Source organism: Leptodactylus fuscus, chromosome 1 (assembly GCF_031893055.1).
Source record: "Leptodactylus fuscus isolate aLepFus1 chromosome 1, aLepFus1.hap2, whole genome shotgun sequence".
Classification (NCBI taxonomy): domain Eukaryota; kingdom Metazoa; phylum Chordata; class Amphibia; order Anura; family Leptodactylidae; genus Leptodactylus; species Leptodactylus fuscus.
In genome coordinates, this window is record NC_134265.1 from 135,325,554 (window position 1) to 135,349,482 (window position 23,929).

At 41.3% G+C, this 23,929-nt stretch overlaps 1 protein-coding gene across 2 annotated transcripts in view; it reads left to right on the forward strand.

The window, feature by feature from the left end:
* Positions 1-496: 496 nt before the first annotated feature.
* Positions 497-23,929, forward strand: part of SLC7A8 (solute carrier family 7 member 8) — a 35,394-nt gene continuing 11,961 nt past the window's right edge. Inside the window, exons 1-4 of one of the 2 annotated variants that reach the window (XM_075276705.1) lie at positions 497-744; positions 2,289-2,513; positions 14,558-14,762; positions 14,848-14,999. In XM_075276705.1, coding sequence (XP_075132806.1) covers positions 2,363-2,513; positions 14,558-14,762; positions 14,848-14,999 — 508 coding nt within the window. In that variant the 5' untranslated portion in view covers positions 497-744; positions 2,289-2,362. Of the gene's footprint in view, positions 745-2,288; positions 2,514-14,557; positions 14,763-14,847; positions 15,000-17,330; positions 17,339-23,929 lie in introns of those variants that run through there. The other variant, XM_075276706.1, reaches the window with a different exon arrangement.

Genomic DNA, 23,929 nt, shown 5'->3' on the forward strand with positions numbered 1-23,929 from the left:
CCATTGTGACAGGTCCCGATTTGTGGAGATCACGGTCAAACCTCCGATGCACCAAATAGTTGATTTTTATATAGAGTAATGCCTGATTTTGGCAGAAGCAAGGTTGCTTCTCTATGTCACTAACAGTCCCTACAACTGCATCTTAGTGGTGGTAGACTGCCTTCAGTCTGGGAGATCAGATTCTCTGTACTAAGGAATGACTAATTCTAGAAACTGACTCATTCAATGTGCTATCATTTATATGCCAGTGGAGAAGCCAATATACTAATGGCATCATGGGTTCCTTTCAGCATATATCGCCTTTATGACAGTCTGCTGCTGGTAGATCCTGCCTGCCTATAGGACAGAGCTTAGATAACAGAGACATGCCAGGGCTCCCCACTCCTCGGGATCAGGAAGCAGGACATGGACGTTTCCCCACATCTGGATGTTTATCTGACACTGTTCAGATGTGTGCCCAGCCAGGGGGCGGAGCCTGCGCTACACATATAATAGCTCCCAGGCGGCCGGGACACAAACAGCTGAGGACGGCCGGGAAGACACAAGGTGCAGGTGTAAGAGGAAGGGACGGGGACAAGGAGGAGGACGACACACAAAGCCACCCGTGTCACCCACATACATGGTGACGGAGATCCGGCCTCAGCACCCGGGTGCCCGCTACTAGGATGACACAGCTCTGACACCAGCACACCTGACCAGGCACCGACATGCTGAGGACGCCCTGAGAGAAGCGACCTGGAGCTGGTGAGGAGCGGGCACAGGGGGCACTTAGAGGCTCCTGGATATGTATCTGTATTATAGGGCAGCATGGCTGGGGATATGCGACTATCATATAGGGTAGCACCCTGTACATGCTAAGATGGTGCTATAGTGTAATACCTCACAGGTCCCCACCATGGTGCTCCTGGTTACCTATAGAGTTAGTGCTGATCCTGTTACTGCTGATAGATCCCAGCCACTAACTCGGATGCTGGTGACTATTTAAAGACAAGCTAAATCTCTGTGTTATCTATGGATGGCTGGATCAATTGAGATCTGCTCTGTATACGTTTTGTACTTGGGAGAATTTAATACTATATATTGGGTGTTCAGTTACTGGGAGCGTCAATGATTTGTCCCTACTATAACAGTGGAGCACAGTCTCATAAACCCTGGAGAGATGTCCTATAGCCAAGTAGACATGTGACTTGCTATAAGTGGTTGTCAGTAATATATATGATGCTTGTATGCCTTCAGGCGCAAGGAGTTATAGGTCACACCTCTGAACTATCTATACCATACAGACACCACGGGCGTAGCTATGGCGGATGCAAGGATAGCAATTGTTATCGGGCTCAGGACCCTGAGGGAGCCCAAAGGTCTTCCTTCAACATAGGAAGACACCAGTATTATAGACAGTACAAGTGAGGGTCCCATTACATATTTTGCATTGGGGGCTAGAAGCTATACGTTACGCCTGACAGATACAACATAGAATTACAAGAAAGCTAATCCTAAAACATATAGTTTATTTTTAGTAAGGTACATCTAAACATTGGAAGGGCTAAAATGTGGCATATCTGAGATAAGAATTGCAAGTGGGAAAAGTTCTTTTTCTCCACACAGCAGACTTGATCCCTCTCTCTCTATTGCCTTAGCTTTGTACACACTGAGATGTAACACAATGAATACGTTTGTTATATGTTTTACATATAGAACAATCACTGCCACCTTTATAATACATTTATGTACAGCCGTAGATATAGCTAGCAATACCCCCTTGATAATTTATTAAAATTAGCAAAATATATAAAGTGCTGCTATGTTGAGGTATACAATATGTTAAGTTTGTTCTTGGCCCTTTTTTACCATCAGTTTGCCACTGTGTTGTTAGACAATAGGACTTTTAGCTGTGGTTAGCTGATAGTTTGTAGCACAGAGTGCCTGTGGCAGACAGCAACAGATCAAGAGATAGCGCCAGGGAACATCTACTCTTCAGTAAGATCCCAACAGGATAGATTGTCTTCACTTTGTTGGAGACTCCATTAAAATAACAGAAACCCATCTGACCCCATTATAGTCAATGGGATCTATTGTGCACCAATGGTGTCCTGGATTGGGTAACATTTTTCTGTTGGTATGACTGAATGCCCGATGGAGATGTGAACCTGGCCTCAAAGTTTTGTACTAGATGCATTCAATAGGTTTATATTCAGCATTTGGACACATAGGACAGAATTTGCAATGTTCTTTTTAGTATATGAGATAAATCACTGTGTACTAAATCATTCTTCTTTTCTTATGTACAGGTCTTGTAGATTTAAAAAACAAAACAAAAAAAAACTACTTTTTTCTGATATACTATTGTCAATTGCCAAACAAGATGGCAGAAGGTGCCCGACTAAGAACTAGTGCTGAGAAGATCCCCGAAGACCAGGCACAGGATTCTGGCTCAGGTTCAAGTTCTGGAGGAGGAGGTGGGGTGGCCCTTAAGAAGGAGATCGGGCTAGTTAGTGCCTGTGGCATTATAGTAGGTGAGTCTCATATTATGTATTTTCCAGCCTGGCTTATGCAGATGTCCAGATGTGTATTGTGTTGCTACTTTTAGTACTGAGATGGCCGTGCCTGTGGTCCTCTGTATATTGGTCATGGAACACATTCATTCAGCTCCTGCAACTCTAACAATGTTACTTTTTGGTGTCTCTGAGATACATTCTAGGGAAATTCTATAGCTTGTTAACCCATTGAATTTATATTATTGCTGGTAATTGTTCTGTATTATAACATTTTCTTTTAAGTGTGGAATAGTGCTCAGAGCAAGGGCGCAGAGACAAGTTACAAAGATGCGATTAGTCATGCAGGAAAACTCTATTACAGTAAGACTCTTTCTTAATAAGTGTAGGAGAGCTCATATACTTCAGAGTATATTCACGCCACAAATTTGTTGTATAAATGTCTATACTTGTCCTGTTTATCTGAATTAAACTGGCATTAACATGCTGCAGAAAAACCCCTATTCAGATGAAGTGGATCTTTGAGTTGCTCAAATTTCAGCAAGGAATCTGTTTTGTGTGAATATCACTTTATACCCGACTTTCTTTTCTTTTTTTTTAAGTGTTTAATAGGGCTGCTGAAGGTGCCATGAACATAAAAATACTTTACTTACCTCTCTCCAGGCCTCCATTTCCAGCCTCGGCATGGTCTTCAGTTTACAGGTCCCTGGGCTGCTTGTGCCAATCACAGGCCTCAATGGTCACCTCTTCAGAAAAGACACATCCAAGCAGTCACATGTGAAGAGGTCACCGCTGAGGCCTTTGGCTACACCAGTCACATACCACATGCTAACGTTGACCAGTAGACCTGTATGCAGAAGATCGATGCTGGTAAGACCTGGTGGAGGCCAGGGGATCAGTTAGACAATGCGCTCAGGAGCTCCATAAGTCAAACCAGTTTAGTGTCACAGTGGATTCACATCCACTGTGTAGGAATGTCAGGGGATGGTTATAGAAAAAAATATTTATTCTGGATTTACATGGTCGCAGTATGGCCATGTTTTAGGGTTTGTGTTATAACCACATCAACATAGCTTCGTTGACATCTTCACTATAGTGTATGGTGCAAAATGGTAGCTTCCTTGGCCAGCTAGTTAGTGTTAGGAAATCTCAATATCACTACAAGTGTGGCCATTGCACTACAAACAGTACTGGATAATAGGATCCAGCCTTCACACTGATGGAGGGATTAATGGTCATAGTATTTGCTCTGGTAGCTATGTACGCTCAAAGGCCAAAAAAGAGATTAGTTTATTTTACCTTCCTAACAAACCCAGAGATTAGAGAAGGCTTAATGAAAAGAGTGATTTGCCTATGTCTATAAGCCATTGTTTTCTATTCTTCATTATCCCAAGGCCATGTAGAGCTAGCATTGATAAAATGTGTATACAATGGGTACTCTATAATCTGCAGCTCCGACTATGATACAGTGACTGGTCCTTTTTGCAATGTACATTGAAAAGACATCTCCATTAATACCCAAACCCATAAGATTCCATTTCTGCTGACTATATATGTTCCATTCTCTTAACCTTCTTATCAGTGGGTTCAGATGTAGGGGCGAGGGGAAGGAAGTCACGTATTGCAGATCACATGACTTTACATTTTAGGAAATGGCTAATATTGCTGACTTTGCCTGTATGAATGACTGAGCAGGCAGCCAGTAACCCTGCCACGTGTGCTGCACAAAGTGTAGTAGTGTCCTGAGGTGATGTACAAAGGGCATTTTGTCATTCATGTCAATGAACTTTTGCACAATACTAGAGGTCTAAAATACTTACCTTGGCATTTAGTAGTCAGTACATTATTACTCTACATGCATGCAATGTATGTGTGAGAAACATTGAACAATATAACCAAAATCGTGTAATTTATTATGTCACAATATTGTCAAAAAGCCCCATATTGAAATCCAGTGAGAAGGTACAACTAGGACCCTGTCATGAATGTGTATTTATAGCACTCACAAAATGGCTGACTGAACATAATTCCTAGGCTGACCTTTATTTCATGGCGTGCACCTTCTATTTTCTTCCTCGCTTCCTTAAGTCTCATTTTAGTCATATTTTATGTTATTTGATATAAATGTGTGTTTTCATTGACCTGGTCTATGACACACGTCTGTGGATTCAGTGGAGAGTGTTATACAGATAGCAGCCTGTCATGTCCTAGGGCAGTGATTCTCCAACTGCATGTCAGGACTAATGTGTGTCACCATAGGCCGGATGTCACAGCAGAAATTCTCAGTAACATCTTCATGTTATGCACTGCACATAGTAGCTACGGTATTGAAATATTTATACTGTCATTTTTCATCTGTATTCAACAATTTCTAAGAATTTGTTCACATGTTGCAGAACTGCTTAAAGAACAATTTCATGTTATGCACTGCAGATATGAGTTAAAATATTGAAATATGTATGCTGTCATTTTTATCTGCTTTATTCATAAGGCTACGTTGCACAATTTTCTGTGACTGAAAAATCCCTTACATATGAATAGGGCAGTTTGTGCATCATGTGCACGGATTTTCATTAATCCCTTCACATACATTTTTTTTTTCAGTCGCAGACATTTCTGCAACAAATTTGCCACTTGTGAGCATAGCCGAAGAAAATGGCTTTATTCCCTATAAATATATTTATATGTGTGTGGTTGTGTGTATATTTAGGTCTGTATATTAATTTAGATGGTGAGTGATAATAATGAATGGTATGAACAATTACATTGTAAACTGAGGTTAGCACTGTGACATATGTTGGTGCTGTGTAAATGCAGCATATATTTCTGAGACCCTTGCTTGTTTTCTTTCCCCTCACTCATGGTATCAGTGTCTTTGTGTTCACCTTCACTCTGCAATATCTCAGGAAGCATGGCAGCTGCTTTTTAGCGTTTTTTCATTATCTCCCTCCCTTCCTCCTGCTCTGCATTCCCTTGTTCCCATCCTCTATATCTCCCACAGATTGTAGTATCTTTTCAGCCCTACTCTCCTCTTTTCACTCTGAATAATAGATGAGTGGGTCACGTGCTTGCTATTTATAGATAGCAGTGACGCCAGCAGTTGTGGTGATTCTGTATACGTCACTGAGGGTGATGATATATAGCTCCATTAATACTATCTATGTATTATAGCAGCATGTAATAAGTGAATCATGACAAGTCTGAAATCTGAATTGTATACTATATTATCTTTAAATTGACCAGCACTATTGCTATAATGTTACATAAGTAAGCTATGTTTATGTAAGAAAATGGTAGATAAAATGCAAAAGAAGCATTTCAGCCCAATATAATATATTTAATATATATATATATATATATATATATATATATATATATATATATATATATATATATTGGCCAAACATGTAACAGTAGTTTTGGCCGACTCCCCTTATACATGCATGCTCGCCTGGGCATAGGCATATGTTCTGAACAGAATAAAGTTAGTGACTTATCTCTGGAAGTGACTTATCTTCTAACTGCTGATAAGTTAAAACCCACCAGGGGGGAATCAGGAAGGACCCCTAATTACTCATTAGATGGTCAGTTGGTCCCTGAACAAGTTTGACTGATGACTATGGAATGTGTATGCGAAACTATATTTATATCTGTTTTTAGGAAGCCTGATTGATAACCAATATGCGTAATAGTTCCCTCAAGAGTTCCTGGGCTCCTGAACATCAAATCTCCTTCTTTAATAAAGATATAAGAGAAAGAGAGATGTATTGCTATATACTGCTAACACTAGCAGATTTATCATTCTGACCTCTAGTAAAGCTCGGAAAAGACCCATGGGGTTACGCTCCTGTGTTTTCTGATCTGAACAACATTTACCTCTTTGTTCTGGAAATAAAATATGAGAGCTGCTAATATTGAAGAGATAGTGGGAAGTCCCCAGTGAGATTTCCAAGGACATATTCACAGTTTCATTCCACACTTCAAAAATATACTGATAGGGAATTTACCCGTATATACTCGAGTATAAGCCGAGGGAGGGGGGGCTATGACCAGCTCAATAGTGATGTATAGAATCTCCCATAAAATAGTGGGAAAAAAAGAAGCTTTAAAAAAAAAAAAAAAGTTCTAAATCCCTCCTTTCCCTAGAATACATACAAAAGTAGAGAATTACTGTGAAACACATACAGATTAGGTATCCCTGTGTCTGAAAGTGCCCGGTCTACTGAATATAGGGGATCTGCAGTGCTCCTGTTCTGTCGGAAAGTGGTTAATAGGAGCACTGCAGATCCCCTATATTCAGCCAGGCTGAATTCCAAGTGGGGGAAAAGAATCCCAGTCCTCAAGCTCAGGGAAGGGGCAGACAGACAACCAAAACACCCCTTCACCAGCACTCAGCATCTACTGCACCCAAAAACTCAGACCATTTTAATTTTTTAAATTTTCCAGTAGCTGCTGCATTCTCCCCCCAGGCTTATGCTCGAGTCAATAAGTTTTCCCAGTTTCTTGAAGTAAAATTAGGGGCCTCGTCTTATATTCGGGTCGGCTTATACTCAAGTATATACGGTATATCGTGATCCCTATATGGAACAATGACTGACAATATCTGTAAATCACTGCAGAATTTGTTGGCGCTATGTAAGAAATCAAAATAAATAAATGATATCTTAAAAACAGGTAACATATTGCAGAAAGGAAAGATTCACCCTTATACAATGAGTGATGGCTATCATCCTATTCGATAACTGGAATACAGATGCCATGTAAGGCCGGAGACCCACATTGCGAATATGTATCTTTTTGGCCATGGCGGAAATGCGTCACTAAAAAAAGCTATACCAGTGAAAATACTGGCGTTTTCCATATAGGAATAATAGAAGCACTAAGTCTGCAAAGGAAAGCTCTGAGGACTTTATATGAAAAGTGCTGCGGAAAGAAATGGAATACTTTCCGTTGTGGTCTATTCTGCAGCTCGGTACGTGAGGTCTTAGCCTTACTCAGACTTACAAGGCCACTAAAATGATGCGTGCTAAGAGCTGCAAATACCTGTCACACAGACATACGTCAGTATTCCTAGAGGTTCCCTGAGATGTGAGGAAAGACGTTCTTCCATGACTTCTATTCATGACAGTCTATAACAGTATAGTCAGCCTCTCCTCAGCCTTGCACTAAAATATTATCTAATGTAGACTTGGTGTCCCTTCATTGCATGGATCGCATTGTATCACATTACAAATGCTGTCTTCCGCTTAGTGTTATACATGTTTCCCTCTCAGCATTGGACCTCATTGCACTTTCAAGGTAATGCCAAGGTATGAAGTCCATTAGAGTGGCTCACACTGTGCATGATCACTTGGCAGGTGTCAGTCTCTTATTCTTTTCTATTTCATAGAAGGATTATACTTTAGAGATAAAGAAGGGCAAAGGTTAACAAAAAGCAACATCAAGCAAATTTAAAAAACAACATTTTAATGCTAAAGGGCAAAGTTGGTGGTTGTAGTTCTTATCCATTTTAGTGCTGATTAGATCTAAGCATTGCGCATTGGAGTGCAATGTGAGAAAGAAATCATTCCAGAAATAATGCAGTTAAATAAAAACCTACAGAGTTGTATTGAAGCCCACCTAATAGATAACTATGAGGCACGACTACACAAAACATGTCACATGGCAGTGCTGTCTGTGGCTTTAAGGTGGCCATACACTTAACGTAACTGTTACAAACTCTGTGCCAATGCTTCTATTTCTCCACTCCCCTATAAATGCTGGAGGTCAGTCGAGTGTGCATATGTATCAAAGAATAGGGGGAAGTAAGTTGTTGCCAGACAAGAATTACTCACAATGCCCTGTCCATCTGCTGTTATGGCACTCCTGGATGTGTGCCATACAACTTCACCAGTCCAGATGAAATCTGCATATTTTTCTGACATCTATCTAATATGATGAGTTGTAGCCTAGGATATTTTCTCAACTACTTCAGAGCCATCATCGCAGATTCTGTTTAAAGTCAAACGTTTGTTTCCATCATACAATGGATTTGTCTCCATCGACATCTCTGTTTTTCTGTTCCTGGAAATGGAAAAAGGAACTTAAGAGGGTCCCTTCTGTTGGCTTTCTGGGTTTTTTAGACAGTAATTTTTCTTCCAACTAGAAAAACTGAAAGCCTTGGTGTATGAAAGGTGTTCAGTGTGTATCAATCAATCATTATGATAGTAAAACAGTCTGTTGTCCTGATTTTCTGACAGATGAAAACAGTGGACTGTAAAACTGGTGTGAAACTAACTTTATTATGTATAAGAGCTTAGGCCCCATTCACATGGAGCAAGAGGGGGGCGTATTTTGGCGCGGAATCCATGTCATAATTTCACAATGGTGGTCTATGTAGACTGCTAGCATACTTTTTCCGCTAGCGGCATGTTGCTGCTAGCAGAAAAAAGAAACGAGCTGCCCTTTCTTCAGGTGGATTCCGCTGCTGAATTGCCCATTCATTTGGGCCTAATCCAGAGTGGAAAGCCGCAACAGGGTGCCGTGCACTGCACCGGCATCCCGTCGCGGCAGCCGCAACGGAATATGCACACTCGTAATTGCGTGTGAACTATCCCTTATTCATACATCTGCATTTCACATACGAGCTGCATCTGCATTTGTTGCCATACTCATTCATTTCAATGTATTTGTTCAGATGTCCAGAAGCATGTCCTTTTTTTCATATACGCATCATCCCAGTGACAGTTTATGAGTCCATAGGAAAAAAACTGATGACATCCGTGTTGCTGGAACCAGTGTGTGACATAAAAAGTAAAAAGTATAGGTTAATGTAGTAAAGGTTGTTATAGTTAAGGTTTAATAATGGAAGAAAATCCGCAGTGAAAAAAACACAGCAAAAATGAAATACACAGCACAGGAAAAAAAGCCATATCAGGCATGGCTGATATGCAATGTATGGTACAGTGCTCTCCAAAGGATCAGAATCTCTCAATCACAGATTCTGAGTGCTAGTTTTAGTTGGATCCTCACTTGTCTGATATTATCTTAAACATAGCACAGAAACATTAAAGTCTTGTAAAGCCCCTCTAGACTAAGGCCCCATGTAACGAAATTTTCCATTTTACATTACGTTTTTGATGCATTTTATTTTTCCTTTCCCTATTAAACCTATAGGGAAAATGCTTGTGATTCTGCACTAATATTAATATTCAGCATTTTTCAAAAATGCATAAAAATGCACCCAATGTGTGTATGAGATAAATGAAATTTCATTCACTTTCCTGGTGCTGTAAAACGCAGTGTATATTGGCTGCATTTCCTTAGCAGCTGAAAACACTGCGTTTCCACAATGTGGCGCATTTGCTCTAATACATTTTAATAGACGTTAAGCGTTCTAGTTGCATCAGACAATGTTATTTGTGTTAGCCACATAAGAGTTGCCTATCAAACTGCATACTCGCACATTTTTATTAAACTGTTATCAGTTCTGCTGATTTCAGCTCTGATCTTCTGTAGCTGTGTTATTACATTTTATTGTACTCAAAAATGTTCTCGAAAGGAGGGAGGAAGGGCAATGTACCTTCAGCCCTCTGTAATATTATTTATTGCCAATCATTCTTAGCAGTAGAATTATTACCAAAGCCACACCCTAGAAGTCCAATGGTTGTTTTTTTTCATACGCATTCTTATAAATCCAACATGTTTATGTAGTAGAATAGTCTAAAATCCATATCTTTTAAATTATTGGCTTTCATTGATTTGGTCCTTACACAAGATGGGTTTGTCTTTGGCTTTAAGGTATTGTCTCATCAGAGCCAATCCCTTTAATGTACTTACTTCTCCTTTGAGAACGGACAATGGCTACTTACTTCTCCTGCAGTGGCCATTCAAAAGGCATGGTCATCCATGTAATGCCCCATATCCACCAAAGGAAGAACTATCACCCGTTAGAGGCTCTCCGCTGTAGCTAATATGATGTCTGTATGGCTTAAAGGGGTTGTCCCATCACAAGGATCCTATCTATACTGCTTGTTAATGTGGATGTAAGACTTTCCCTAAATACACTGCTTCAGCAAAACTGCTTTGTTTGTCCACTATCTTACTTTATTCAATTCGTTGTTGACACAGCCCTTGACTTATCTGCTCAAAAGTCAAGTGATGTATCTGCCTGCTCTCGGGAGGGGGGGGGGCTAAGTGCACGGGAGACAGCCTGTGTTTCTAGCTATTCCTGTGTCTACATCACGTGACCTAGCTCCCTGCTCTCAGATAGGGGAGTGGAGCTGCTTTCATTTCTGAACTCGTCTTCTGTTCTCCCAGTTATCAGGCTAGCTAATTCATTATGGCAGAAACAAGCAGTCTCTGTATGTAACACAGAATGGAGTTGCTCCTGCCTGTACTTCATAGTCCAATATTGTGCATATAGTGTTTTTTGAGGACCTTTGATGACATCACAGGCCCTTCAGCCGCCCCATAGGATCACGCTATGTGATGGGTGGAGCTACATAGTAATTTGGGGGCGGAGCTAAACGACAGGTTGCATGCGAAACCCCACCCACCAAATGACACAAGAAACCAGGAAGAAAGAAGATTTTACAGCAGTGAAGACTGGTGAGTATGCGACGTGGGAATACCCCTTTAAAGCAGGGTTGTCTATATGACACAGATTCTTGTGGACTGTTATACACATAAAAACTCTGAGCATTTGTAGTGCATTATTAGGTCAATATAATTTTAATACTAAAATCCTTTGCTTGTTATAACCGTCTATGACTCACTGGTGTAAGAAATGTGTTAGGCCCCGTTCACATCTGCATTCGGGGATTCCATTCTCCTCTCCACATGAAAAATGAGGGGAGAAAGCGCTGCAAGCAGTACTTCTCTCTCCGCATTTTTCATGCGGAAACCACACAGATCCCATTATAGTCTATGGGGTTGGCGGGTTTCCTAAGGTAACCGCTTTTTTATGAGGAATAGATTTCCGTTCGGGGGATCCCCAAGTGGACCCCCCCCCCTCCCGGAGCAGAAACCTGTGCGCAAATGTGAATCAAGCCTAAGAATGTAAAAGTAGAGCAAGATTTCTCTGTCTTTAAACAAGGCCTGTGTATTATGTCAGTGTTTCTTCTCACTTTTATTACTTCTACTATCTATGGTAAACTACAGTTTAAGCTTCACAATAGAGACAGTGTTTAGATTCTCGCTAAATATTAAGTTCCATTTCCTTCTGTGGGTGATAGAATTATCTTGCTCCTTGTACTATTGTCTTTCTGTACAAGATTCTAGTAACAGGAGAAGCAGCTTGCTCTACTTATTTATATGTCGGAAACAGTAGCGTCTTGATCCACTTATTTCAGAGTATAAGATAGGGATTCATCGCAAAATAACTGAAGCTGGACCTCCTCATGTGGATTATTTCAATAATTTTCAATCCATGCCATCCTGTCTCACACTGCCATTGGCTAAAGGATATATCACTAACTGTATGCTGTTCAATAAACGAAACCAAAAGTCTGTGGAATGGTGTGGTATTTATATAAATAGGGGGTGTGACATGTAAAAGGGGAGTGTCCTAAAATAATCGTTTGTTAATCGTAATCGAGGTAAAATTCAATTAATCATCTTTTTATTTATGACATAATCACCCAACCCTAGTATAAGAGTAAGTCAAGTAGCAGCTACACCTACTTAGTGATAGTCTTGTCTTGGTTTTGCTGTTTAAATGTGTACTGCTTCCTTTTTTGGAGGGAAAAAGACATGTATGTGAGGACCTTGTTAAGTTTCGCACTGAGGATCCCTTGGGCCCACTGGATAACCCCTAAGATTTGACTTTAGTACCCTTCAAATTTGTGTCTCCTCTGCTGGACAATTATTGTGTTAGCACCAGGGCCTACCAGAATTTCCTCTTACTCACACTAGCTCTGTTCCAGATATTGCATTGGGGCCCAAGACTTGTGCTGTACTTCTTTCTTTATGTAGTATCCTGCTAAATGTATCCATTGTCACATCTTCCTCCTCTCTTTCATGGACACAGTTCTTGGCATTCACTTCATTCCTGGGCAAATGAGGAGATTCTTTCTTCAGTCAACTGTGTACAATACTATTGTCTAATGTGGTTACAATTGTGATCGAACCTGCGGTTTCCATTTTTTTAAGCAGAAACCCAATTTGCGGTTGACCACAGAAACCAGCGGACCCCATAGACTATAATGGAGTTCGCCAAGTTTTTGCCCAAAATATGCTGATTACAATGACAGGCAACACCTACATACAGATAACACAAAATCACAGCACTGGCCACAACTCCTCTTTTTCTGTTCTTTGTACACTGACCTCTCCAGTTTATATGTTTCTGTGGGCCATATGGCTTCTGTAAAGCATATGTCTGAATGCTGTAAACAGCAGCTTAGGCAAGATGGCCACCCCCATAATTAATGTTAAAAAAAATTGAAAAAAATCTATAATATATGTACATTAAAAAATCTATTTATATAGATTCAAAAGTATTAGAAAATAAAACAATTTGTTACAGTATCGGGTACTAATTACTACACAAAAAATATATTAAATTCTTCCTTTAATACTTTACAAATTTTATACAACTTTCCCCATGCATTTTTCCTGTAGTATATTGTACTTTGGTTTCTCTAGGTATGATCTTGTAGCTTTTAGGATTATCCTCAGGTAGGTAAATTCAGTCTCATGATATCCCAAGCTGTAGGCAGTTAATTCCTATCACAAGACTGTCTGGGTTTAGATCTTATAACGTGCTGAACCTGTAATAGGATTCTGTGCTCTTTGGAAGCAGTGAGAAATCCTTTTAGTTTTTCCTTGAACTTTTCCATGACAAGGTACTTTAATACCAATGTAACTTTTTTTTATATAATTTGGAAAATGTAAGTCAGCAAATCTCAAATTGGTATTAGAATGCAATTAACCGGAAATAATGGTACATCAAACTGAAACTATACAAGTCTTCAAGTACATGTCTCATCCTATAAGTCAAAAGCCTAAAAAAACGGAGGAATTTGGTATGGCATCTTAGCGAAGGCTTACGGTAGGACTGTGTGTATAAATTGTACAGTCTAGACCAGAGGTTCTCAAACTTATTTTGTCTACCGCCCACTTCGAGAATTAATTATTTTCTAGCGCCCCCCCAAATTTTTTTACTTTACTACATCTTTTAAAGGGGTAGCCTCATGAAGCTTGATCTGCCTTCTAAGCTGCCTAAAAATCTTCTTTCTTCCTGTTTGCTCGTGTCAATTAGCCCCGCCCCAAAATTAGCGTGTAGCTCTGTATAGCGTGATCCTATGAGATGACTGAAGGGCCTGTGATGTCATCAAAAGGTCCTGTAGACTTGGATTTACCTTGTACGGAGTTTCCTAAAGGACCTGGCTCCTCTGCCCACTAACAGCCTGCTCTATATAATAAAGCTTTATCCTAGTGAACAGAGAGACCAGGTCCTTTAGCCCAGTAGGATTTAGACTGCTTTATATAAGAAAGCAGCACTTATTCCACACACCCCCCTCTATCTCACAGCAGGGAGCTAGGTGATGTGTATGTGATGTGTATGTGTGGTGCAGACACAGGCTGGCTCCTTACACTCAGCCCCCCCCCCTCTCTCCCCCCACACAGCAGGGAGTTATGTCATGTGGCTCCCTCAGCAATGAGCAGGGGGCCAGGTGCTAGTGCCCATAATGAAGTGAATAAAGTAAGATAGTGGACAAACAAAGCAGTTTTGCTGAAGCAGTGTATTTAGGAAAAGTCTTAAATCCACATTAACAAGCAGTATAGATAGAATCATTGTTATGATACCACCCCTTTAAATTAGCCATCGCCCCCCTAAACCGCTTCAACGCCCCCCAATCTTCTCTGTGCCCTTTACTGCCCCCCTATAGGCCTCCAGCGCCCACAAGGGGGCATTATCGCCCACTTTGAGAAAGACTGGTCTAGACAATAATGGACATATATAAGATATCCCTCTGCTTTGTCATTCAGTTATAATTTTATGTATATTTTCCACTTCTAATATTACCATACAAATTTTTCATCTTGATCCGACTAATATGAAATAAAATCTTGTCTTGTAGGAAATATTATCGGCTCTGGGATATTTGTATCTCCAAAGGGAGTGCTTGAAAATGCCGGCTCAGTGGGTATGGCCCTCATTGTGTGGATCGTCACTGGAGTCATCACTGCAGTAGGTGCCCTATGTTATGCAGAGCTTGGAGTCACCATACCCAAATCAGGGGGAGACTATTCATATGTTAAGGACATCTTTGGTGGACTAGCAGGGTAAGAGTTGTCCTTTTAAATCGAGAACACAGCATTATCCTGAGTTTGCTTCACAATGTAAAGCCAAATTTGTTTTGCTTTGCAGATTCCTTCGGCTCTGGATTGCAGTTCTGGTCATTTATCCCACAAACCAGGCAGTCATTGCATTGACCTTTTCAAACTATGTACTACAGCCTCTCTTCCCTACATGTTTCGCACCAGAGTCTGGACTCCGTCTATTGGCAGCTGTCTGTCTATGTGAGTATAATATCCTGGTAACGCCAGCTTTTGTTGTCTACTGAAGTACTATCTGTGGTCTTTAACCTGTAGATTACCAAAGCACACATTTTGTTTTTTTATGTCCATTGCGCTAATACTCTGTGTCTTTGGGGTAATAAAGCAATTATCATGTTAAGTCATTCCAACTATTAGTAATTTATTACAATGATGGAGTGGGAAAACAATCATACAGAACTAGAGCTTTGTGTGAGTGCCACCATTTGAAGCAGTCTTATTGCTGTCATAAAATATTATATTTAAAGGTTACAAAGATACATAAAAACTATATCAATCTATGTGTGTTCTTACTGTATGATGATAAATAATATTACTTTTCTACCAATAAACAGAATATATTTGAAGCTGCCCAGACAGTAACTAATTTCATAGGCAACACATGCAAAATGTATGTCTTTAATTAAAAGGGTTTTCCGGCAAATTTAAATGATATTTACAATTGATCAGAATTTTGAAAAAGTGATACCTTCACTGGTCCCTGTGTCACTCTGGTCCTGGTGCTTCCTGGGGCCCAGCTGACCCACAGGAAATCTGGGCACACTGGAAAGGCCTGTAAATGTCTGCTCAGCAAAGGGATTGCAGAGCATAGTCTTCTTTTAAAGAGGACCTTCCATTCATGGGAACATATCCTTACGGTGGCTGTAAACTAAATAAATGGATTCTAGAAACTGATTTCAGCTGGACTGATGAACTCTCTGATGAAAACCGTGAGGAATTGTTACAGAAGGTATATTGAAAATATGTATTGGAAACTTTTCATTACATAAACAATAACATTTATGGAAACTGGATAACTCCTTTAAAGGGGCTCTATCAGCAAAATCATGCTGATAGAGCCCCACATATGTGTGAATAGCCTTTAAAAAGGCTATTCAGGCACCGCTAAAGTTATATTAAACTAATCCCCAGTTTTAAACTAATACCCTAAAAAAGAATGTGATCTACTTACGCATTGTGCACGATGGGCGGGCATTCAGGGTGCGCCGTCTTCTTCATCCTCGCCTCCTCTTCCTGCGATGTCCTCCGGTCCCGTCCTCCTTCGGCGCTCGCGAACTGACACTGATATAAAAAAAATGGTCTGGGCGCATGCGCAGTAGCATGCGGCTTCTACTACGGCTACTGCGCATGCGCCCAGGCCATTTTTTTTTATCAATGTACGTTCGCGAGCGCCGGAGGAGGACGGGACCCGAGTACATCGGAGGAAGAGGAGGCGTGGATGAAGAAGACGGCACACCCTGAATACCCGCCCATCGTGCATGATGCGTAAGTAGAGCACATTCTTTTTTAGGGTATTATTTTAAAACTGGGGGGTAGTTTAATATAACATTTACGGTGCCTGAATAGCCTTTTTAAAGGCTATTCACGCATATGTGGGGCTCTATCAGCATGATTTTGCTGATAGAGCCCCTTTAAATCTTTTGGAATTCAACATGGCTGACCCCTTCGTTCTCAATGTAGATATGTGGTTATAAGAGATATGAAATGCCAGTCTTAATAAATGTACACCATTGTGTCATGCATAAAGAATAATAGGTTATTTGTAGCACATTATCTAGTTGGCCATTCTATCAGCTTTATATGGAATGAATCCCTGGTAGACATCATGGGCCATAACCAAAGGATGCTCTGCTTTTATCTTTGGCAGCAGTAAGGCAGTGGTATTGTGCTACCACCATTAATATACATTAGACGCCAGAATTAATATTAATAGTGAGATCCATGAAGTGAGATACCATTGCATTATTAGATATGTGAGAAAGCAGCTATAAATCATAGACATGAATATTGGCGATGTATTGCATGTACGAGAGAAAGAGAAAAAATTCCCACAAGGTACAGTGTATAAATAAGCCAGAGTCTCCTCCATTCGTGAATGCTGTGTACACACTACTGTACTTTCCAGGCATTGTAAATGGCTGACATCTATATGTTTAGGTCAAGACGTAGGAGTATGAAATCTCTTGTGAGAATCTCTTTATCAAAGCAGTTACCAAGTAATGATTGGGCCCTGGTTCTGACCTCAACCCTCGTCTCAGATGATACGGGGGATGGGTTGTTTTGGACTGTGCTCTAGACATGGTGCCTGGCTGCCGAGAGGAGAGGATCCTGCTTAAACTGGTTCCCTGGAAGCTCACAACATAGAGGAAGGGGGGTGTGGATTATGCAAGCACAGCTGGGCCTCAAATGTCATTATTCAGACAGGCTGATTACTCAGGGCTGAGTCAGCAAGAAGGTAGAGTGAAGGGAAGTGATAGGCTAAATCCACTGTTTGGAGGGTGAGATTAATGCTGTCTGTCTATGTGTTTCAAGACAATGTCACGCGTGTTTGTGTAGACTGTAGTTCAACTTTGACTGAGCTCTGGCGGTGAAATATCTGTGTAACTCCCATGTATGTGGATCTGTAAATGCGCTTGCGTTCTGTATTTGCTTCTCCTGGCAGATGTGGCTTTGTGATGTCCTCCAGCTCTCCTTGTACCGCAGGGTCACTGATAATAATAGTGACGCACACAATCAGACAATCCACAAATATATCAGCCTTGAGACTTTATGAAACCTACTCTAAAATTCTCTGGCAAACACATAAAGCTACTTTGTATAATTTTAGAGACAGTTTGAGGACATGAATCAGACTACATTTATTTTACTATACGCAATAGTATTCATAAAGAATATTCCAGTTAGGCTATGTTCACATCATGTTTGAGCCCTATGTTTGATATATATGCCAGGAAAACCTCCATAAGAATATGTTAAAGGGAGGCGACCAACATAAAAATCACTTCAAAACACTACTAAAAGCTATATGCTGTAGAAGTCATGGTTAGAGACAAAAACAACATGCTTTTTTGTGTCAAAAGGCAAATTTGCTGCCGAGACGGTCAACTTTTCAATATGTCCATGTTAGGATAGCAGATGCAGTTCAGAGCCAAAGTAAGAACCAGTACTCAATATACTGACTAAAATGGTTAACACAGCGCCGTGTGTCCAACATCCCCCGGGCCGCACTAATTCCAACCTCACAATGGTGTTCACCAGAGCCCCAGATGGTGGGGTTGGACTTGACTGCACTGTGGAGTGGTACGGGTCAGGAAACGCCAAACACACAGCGCACCACAAATCACATTGAAATCTCCTACCAGGAGATGTTTCAGATTGTGGTGTAGTTCCGGGGATCCAGAAGGCTGAGGCAGGTGGTTAGCAGGTGATGGCAGAGAGTAAATTGTAGTCATACAGTCTGGGTCGTCAGCAAGAGGGCAATGCAGTACAGAGGGAAATCCAAATGGAACGTTAAGCAGGCCGAGTGGTAGCGAAGTACAAAGCAGAGTTCAGGGAGCAGAAGTCTAGAGGCAAGCCAAGGTCATTAACAGGAACAGTCACAGTACAAAATCAGGAGGCAGAGGCAAGGTCAAAGGCCAAGGGTCAAAAACACAGGTAATCAGAACAGGAGGAACGCTTGCTACCAGGACACGAAGTATAACTGAATAGCCAGCGGTAGTCCGGAGCCAGAACTCTGCTTAAATGGGGTCTGGCCCGCTGCTAGGCTAAAATCGGTAGTCCCTCCTCCGGCTCAGGAGGAGACTGGCAACCCCTGCACAATGCTGCAGAGCTTCCCCATATAGGGATCACAATGTACTTTTTTTTATATATATATATATATATATATATATATATATATATATACACTCACCGGCCACTTTATTAGGTACACCATGCTAGTAACGGGTTGGACCCCCTTTTGCCTTCAGAACTGCCTCAATTCTTCGTGGCATAGATTCAACAAGGTGCTGGAAGCATTCCTCAGAGATTTTGGTCCATATTGACATGATGGCATCACACAGTTGCCGCAGATTTGTCGGCTGCACATCCATGATGCGAATCTCCCGTTCCACCACATCCCAAAGATGCTCTATTGGATTGAGATCTGGTGACTGTGGAGGCCATTGGAGTACAGTGAACTCATTGTCATGTTCAAGAAACCAGTCTGAGATGATTCCAGCTTTATGACATGGCGCATTATCCTGCTGAAAGTAGCCATCAGATGTTGGGTACATTGTGGTCATAAAGGGATGGACATGGTCAGCAACAATACTCAGGTAGGCTTTGGCGTTGCAACGATGCTCAATTGGTACCAAGGGGCCCAAAGAGTGCCAAGAAAATATTCCCCACACCATGACACCACCACCACCAGCCTGAACCGTTGATACAAGGCAGGATGGATCCATGCTTTCATGTTGTTGACGCCAAATTCTGACCCTACCATCCGAATGTCGCAGCAGAAATCGAGACTCATCAGACCAGGCAACGTTTTTCCAATCTTCAATTGTCCAATTTCGATGAGCTTGTGCAAATTGTAGCCTCAGTTTCCTGTTCAATGTCAAACCCAAAGCAATCTCAATACTAGATAAAAAACAAAGATACCTGCAAAAAACTCAAAGCACCAACTAAGTATCAATGTATAAATAACACAAAAAAATTCTTTTAATTTTAAATCTAAATTTATTGTTACAAAAATGTTTTTAATTGTAAAAAATATTGGTATCAGGAAAACAAACACATAAAAACATTTAAAAACACACAACAAGAGTGGAGGTCGCACTGGACTGAGCAGCTCCAGCAGGTGTATAATCTGCTAGTGGTGTAGGGGATGAGAACAGCCACAATAAAGGTGTGTATAGAGAGGCCCAGTATTTTGTATATATAAATGTAAATAGGCTCCTATTGCCCACAATATCACAAGATTAGGGCACTTAATTGAAAAATATCTGTAGCATTGCAAAGATCATACCCCCATCACCACTATATAGTAAAAGCATATAAGGTAACAGAACCAATGTAAAGTTACACACACATGCCAATATTACATAAGCCAACCTACATAGGACAAAATGTGAAGCATATATATAAACCACTGCTCACCAGCTGCGACCTCCACTCTGAGCCCCGACGGACCGTTTCAGAAGAAGCAGGGGCGAAACGGTCCGTCGGGGCTCAGAGTGGAGGTCGCAGCTGGTGAGCAGTGGTTTATATATATGCTTCACATTTTGTCCTATGTAGGTTGGCTTATGTAATATTGGCATGTGTGTGTAACTTTACATTGGTTCTGTTACCTGATATGCTTTTACTATATAGTGGTGATGGGGGTATGATCTTTGCAATGCTACAGATATTTTTCAATTAAGTGCCCTAATCTTGTGATATTGTGGGCAATAGGAGCCTATTTACATTTATATATACAAAATACTGGGCCTCTCTATACACACCTTTATTGTGGCTGTTCTCATCCCCTACACCACTAGCAGATTATACACCTGCTGAAGCTGCTCAGTCCAGTGCGACCTCCACTCTTGTTGTGTGTTTTTAAATGTTTTTATGTGTTTGTTTTCCTGATACCAATATTTTTTACAATTAAAAACATTTTTGTAACAATAAATTTAGATTTAAAATCAAAAGAATTTTTTTGTGTTATTTATACATTGATACTTAGTTGGTGCTTTCAGTTTCCTGTTCTTAGCTGAAAGGAGTGGCACCCGGTGTGGTCTTCTGCTGCTGTAGCCCATCTGCCTCAAAGTTCGACGTACTGTGCGTTCAGAGATGCTCTTCTGGCTACCTTGGTTGTAACGGGTGGCTATTTGAGTCACTGTTGCCTTTCTATCAGCTCGAACCAGTCTGGCCATTCTCCTCTGACCTCTGGCATCAACAACGCATTTCCGCCCACAGAACTGCCGCTCACTGGATGTTTTTTCTTTTTCGGACCATTCTCTGTAAACCCTAGAGATGGTTGTGCGTGAAAATCCCAGTAGATCAGCAGTTTCTGAAATACTCAGACCAGCCCTTCTGGCACCAACAACCATGCCACGTTCAAAGGCACTCAAATCACCTTACTTCCCCATACTGATGCTCGGTTTGAACTGCAGGAGATTGTCTTGACCATGTCTACATGCCTAAATGCACTGAGTTGCCGCCATGTGATTGGCTGATTAGAAATTAAGTGTTAACGAGCAGGTGGACAGGTGTACCTAATAAAGTGGCCGGTGAGTGTGTATATATATATATATATATATATATATATATATATATATATATATATATATAATCAGTATGTCTTTGTAGAAAGGGAGGAAATCCACGCAAACACGGGGAGAACATACAAACTCCTTGCAGATGTTGTTCCTGGCGGGACTTGAACCCGGGACCACAGCGCTGAATGCTGCGGAGGTTCTGGCCTGCCTCCCGGAAGCAGAGACTCAGCAGCGCAGTGGGGAAAGGGCTGGCAGCCTCAGCACAGCGCTGCGGAGACTCCATCCCTCCTCATAACAGTCCACAGAGCTTCATTCACCAAACCAAACTCGCTATGACGGATCCTATGTACAGCAGTAAAATGCAGAACCCAATTGACCTGTAATGTGTTCCCCACGTACATCACCAGATTTGTCATAATGTCTAGATTTCCAAGCAGGAATATGACCAATTTTCAAAGTCAGTAATATTTCTGAGATTATGTGTCTCCTCCCTTGCCCTTAGTTTCACCATAATGCTTTGTTACATTCAAGTGTGTGTTTTGTTCAGTTTTCTGACTTCTTCCTCCCCCTCCCACCCACAGGTTATTTCTGGTTAATATTCTCTTCCCTCCCATCTGTCTTCCAATTTCTTCCTGAGCTTGAAAACAAGTTGCCTGGGCTGGCAGAATGCCGTGATCCGTAGGACATTGTATATGTACACGAGTGATTTCCCAGTATTGGTGTGAGGGTAGGACAAACTAAAAGACTGAGCCAGTGACATCACATCAGCCAGCAGCTATGCGTGCAGAAGGTCCTTAGAACTTTGTGTATCAACATGTTCTTAGACTCCAGGAAGATAAACAAATTGCTTCTCATAGTCATAAGATGATATTTGTGAGAACGGTACTTGGAGGGAGCATTATGTAAGAAATCTTATCAGCCTGTTTTCATTCTTATAGTCTTCTCATAGTCCTTTAATATATATACTGCCAATAAATCTGCTTGAATTAAATGTCAGTATGAGAGTGCCAACAATGATCCTGGCAGTATGATCAACCAAGATTTACCATAAATTATAGTTGTATTGTTTATCTTCAGTTCATTCACTCTGGGCAATTATTGTTACCATTGATGGTAACTTTATGTCATATGTCAAATACACCTTTTTATCTGAATGCTTATTCAGCCGTGAAGTTATTTCTTCTGACATTCTATACGTATGTACACTTAGCTGAGCGTGCATATATTTTCAATAGGTAGAGTATGGGGAAATTAGATAGACACTGCCAGAAACCTCTTGCAGCAGCATGTCTCCTTTGTATAATAGACATAACATGCTCAACCCTTCTTTCCCTCAAACACTTGCCATAGGGGGAGAGATGTAACACCCTCATGCACATTAGATGGTCGTCTGATTCCTCCATAATCAGTTGCTTCAAATGATATTTATTGCCAAATATAAATACAAAGCCGTAATAAATCCTTCTTACAAGGCTGCCCAAACATACAACAACTTCAGAAGTCAGCCACCCTCAGCATTCAGGAGAAATAAATGAAAAGTTGTGCACAGAAAGGGCAGTAAAATTCGATTCACTCACATGTCCATAGTAACAGCAATTCTTATCACCAATCCAATAGATCAGAGTCCTAAAATCTCTAGTATGACATTCATCTATTCAGTGGCGTAACTACTGGGGAAGCAGCGGAGGCAGCTGCCACAGGGCCCGGGACATTAGGGGGCCCCGTGACAGCCGCTACCGCTTCATTTTTGTTTTGTTTTTTTAATAGGCCGTTACACTCCAGCCGGTAACGGCTCCAGCCGGGGCCAGGATCGGTAAGTGAAACCGCGGGCCCCGCAAACATCATTATTATACTCAGGGGTCTTTTCAGACCCCTGAGTATAATGATCGGAGGCCCAGGAGAGGTAAGCGAACATAACAAACAGTGTTACTTACCTCTCCACGCTCCACGAAGGCTTCGGGGCCTACTTGTGTGACGTCTCAGACGTCACATGACTGGGGCCTGCATCCTTATGCGTCGCGACGCAGGCCCCCAGTCACATGACGTCCCTGACGTCGTTGAAGATAGCCGACAGCGGGGAGCGCAGGGATAGGTACGTAACAGTGTTTATGTTTGTATCCCCCTCTTGGTCTCCGATTATTATACTCTGGGGTCTGAAAAGACTCCAGAGTATAATAATTGTTAATGCGTGTCCACAATGGAGCATAATACTGGGTGATGGGGCCACTATGGGGCATAATACTGGGTGATGGGGCCACTATGGGGCATAATACTGAGTGAAGGGGCATAATACTGAGTGAAGGGGCCACTATGGGGTACAATACTGTGTGCAGGGGCAACTATGGGGCATAATACTTTGTGCTGTGGCCACTATGGGGCATAATAGTGCACGCAGAAATGCAGGGGGGGGGGGTTGGACTGCAGCTAATGTGTGCGGCCAGGATTACGATGTAAGATTGGTGGGGGTCTGATTCTTGGCAGCCCCACGAGTGCTGTGGTCTCTTCACTGGTCACTAAGCACAGTGCCTCATTACATGGACCAGTCATGAAGCAGATTAGAAGTCTATGCTCTTTATTGCATATGCCTACCTATATGGTTCATTTTGGGTTTGTGTACACCTATTTCTGAGCTGTGTGCGCAAGTGGTCTTTGTTTTATGCTGATCATTTCTGTACAGGAAACCTATCTGTTTTTAAATCCCCATTGTTTTCATATTAGACTATGTCCTTATTTTTTTTCATATTAGAGCTATGTCATTATGGCAGGAGACATCGCAACTTTACACAAAAGCAACCGTAATGCAGATCTGAATTAGAATAAACATTTGTAATGACCACCAAAAGATCAATGATGAACAATGAAAGTATGGCT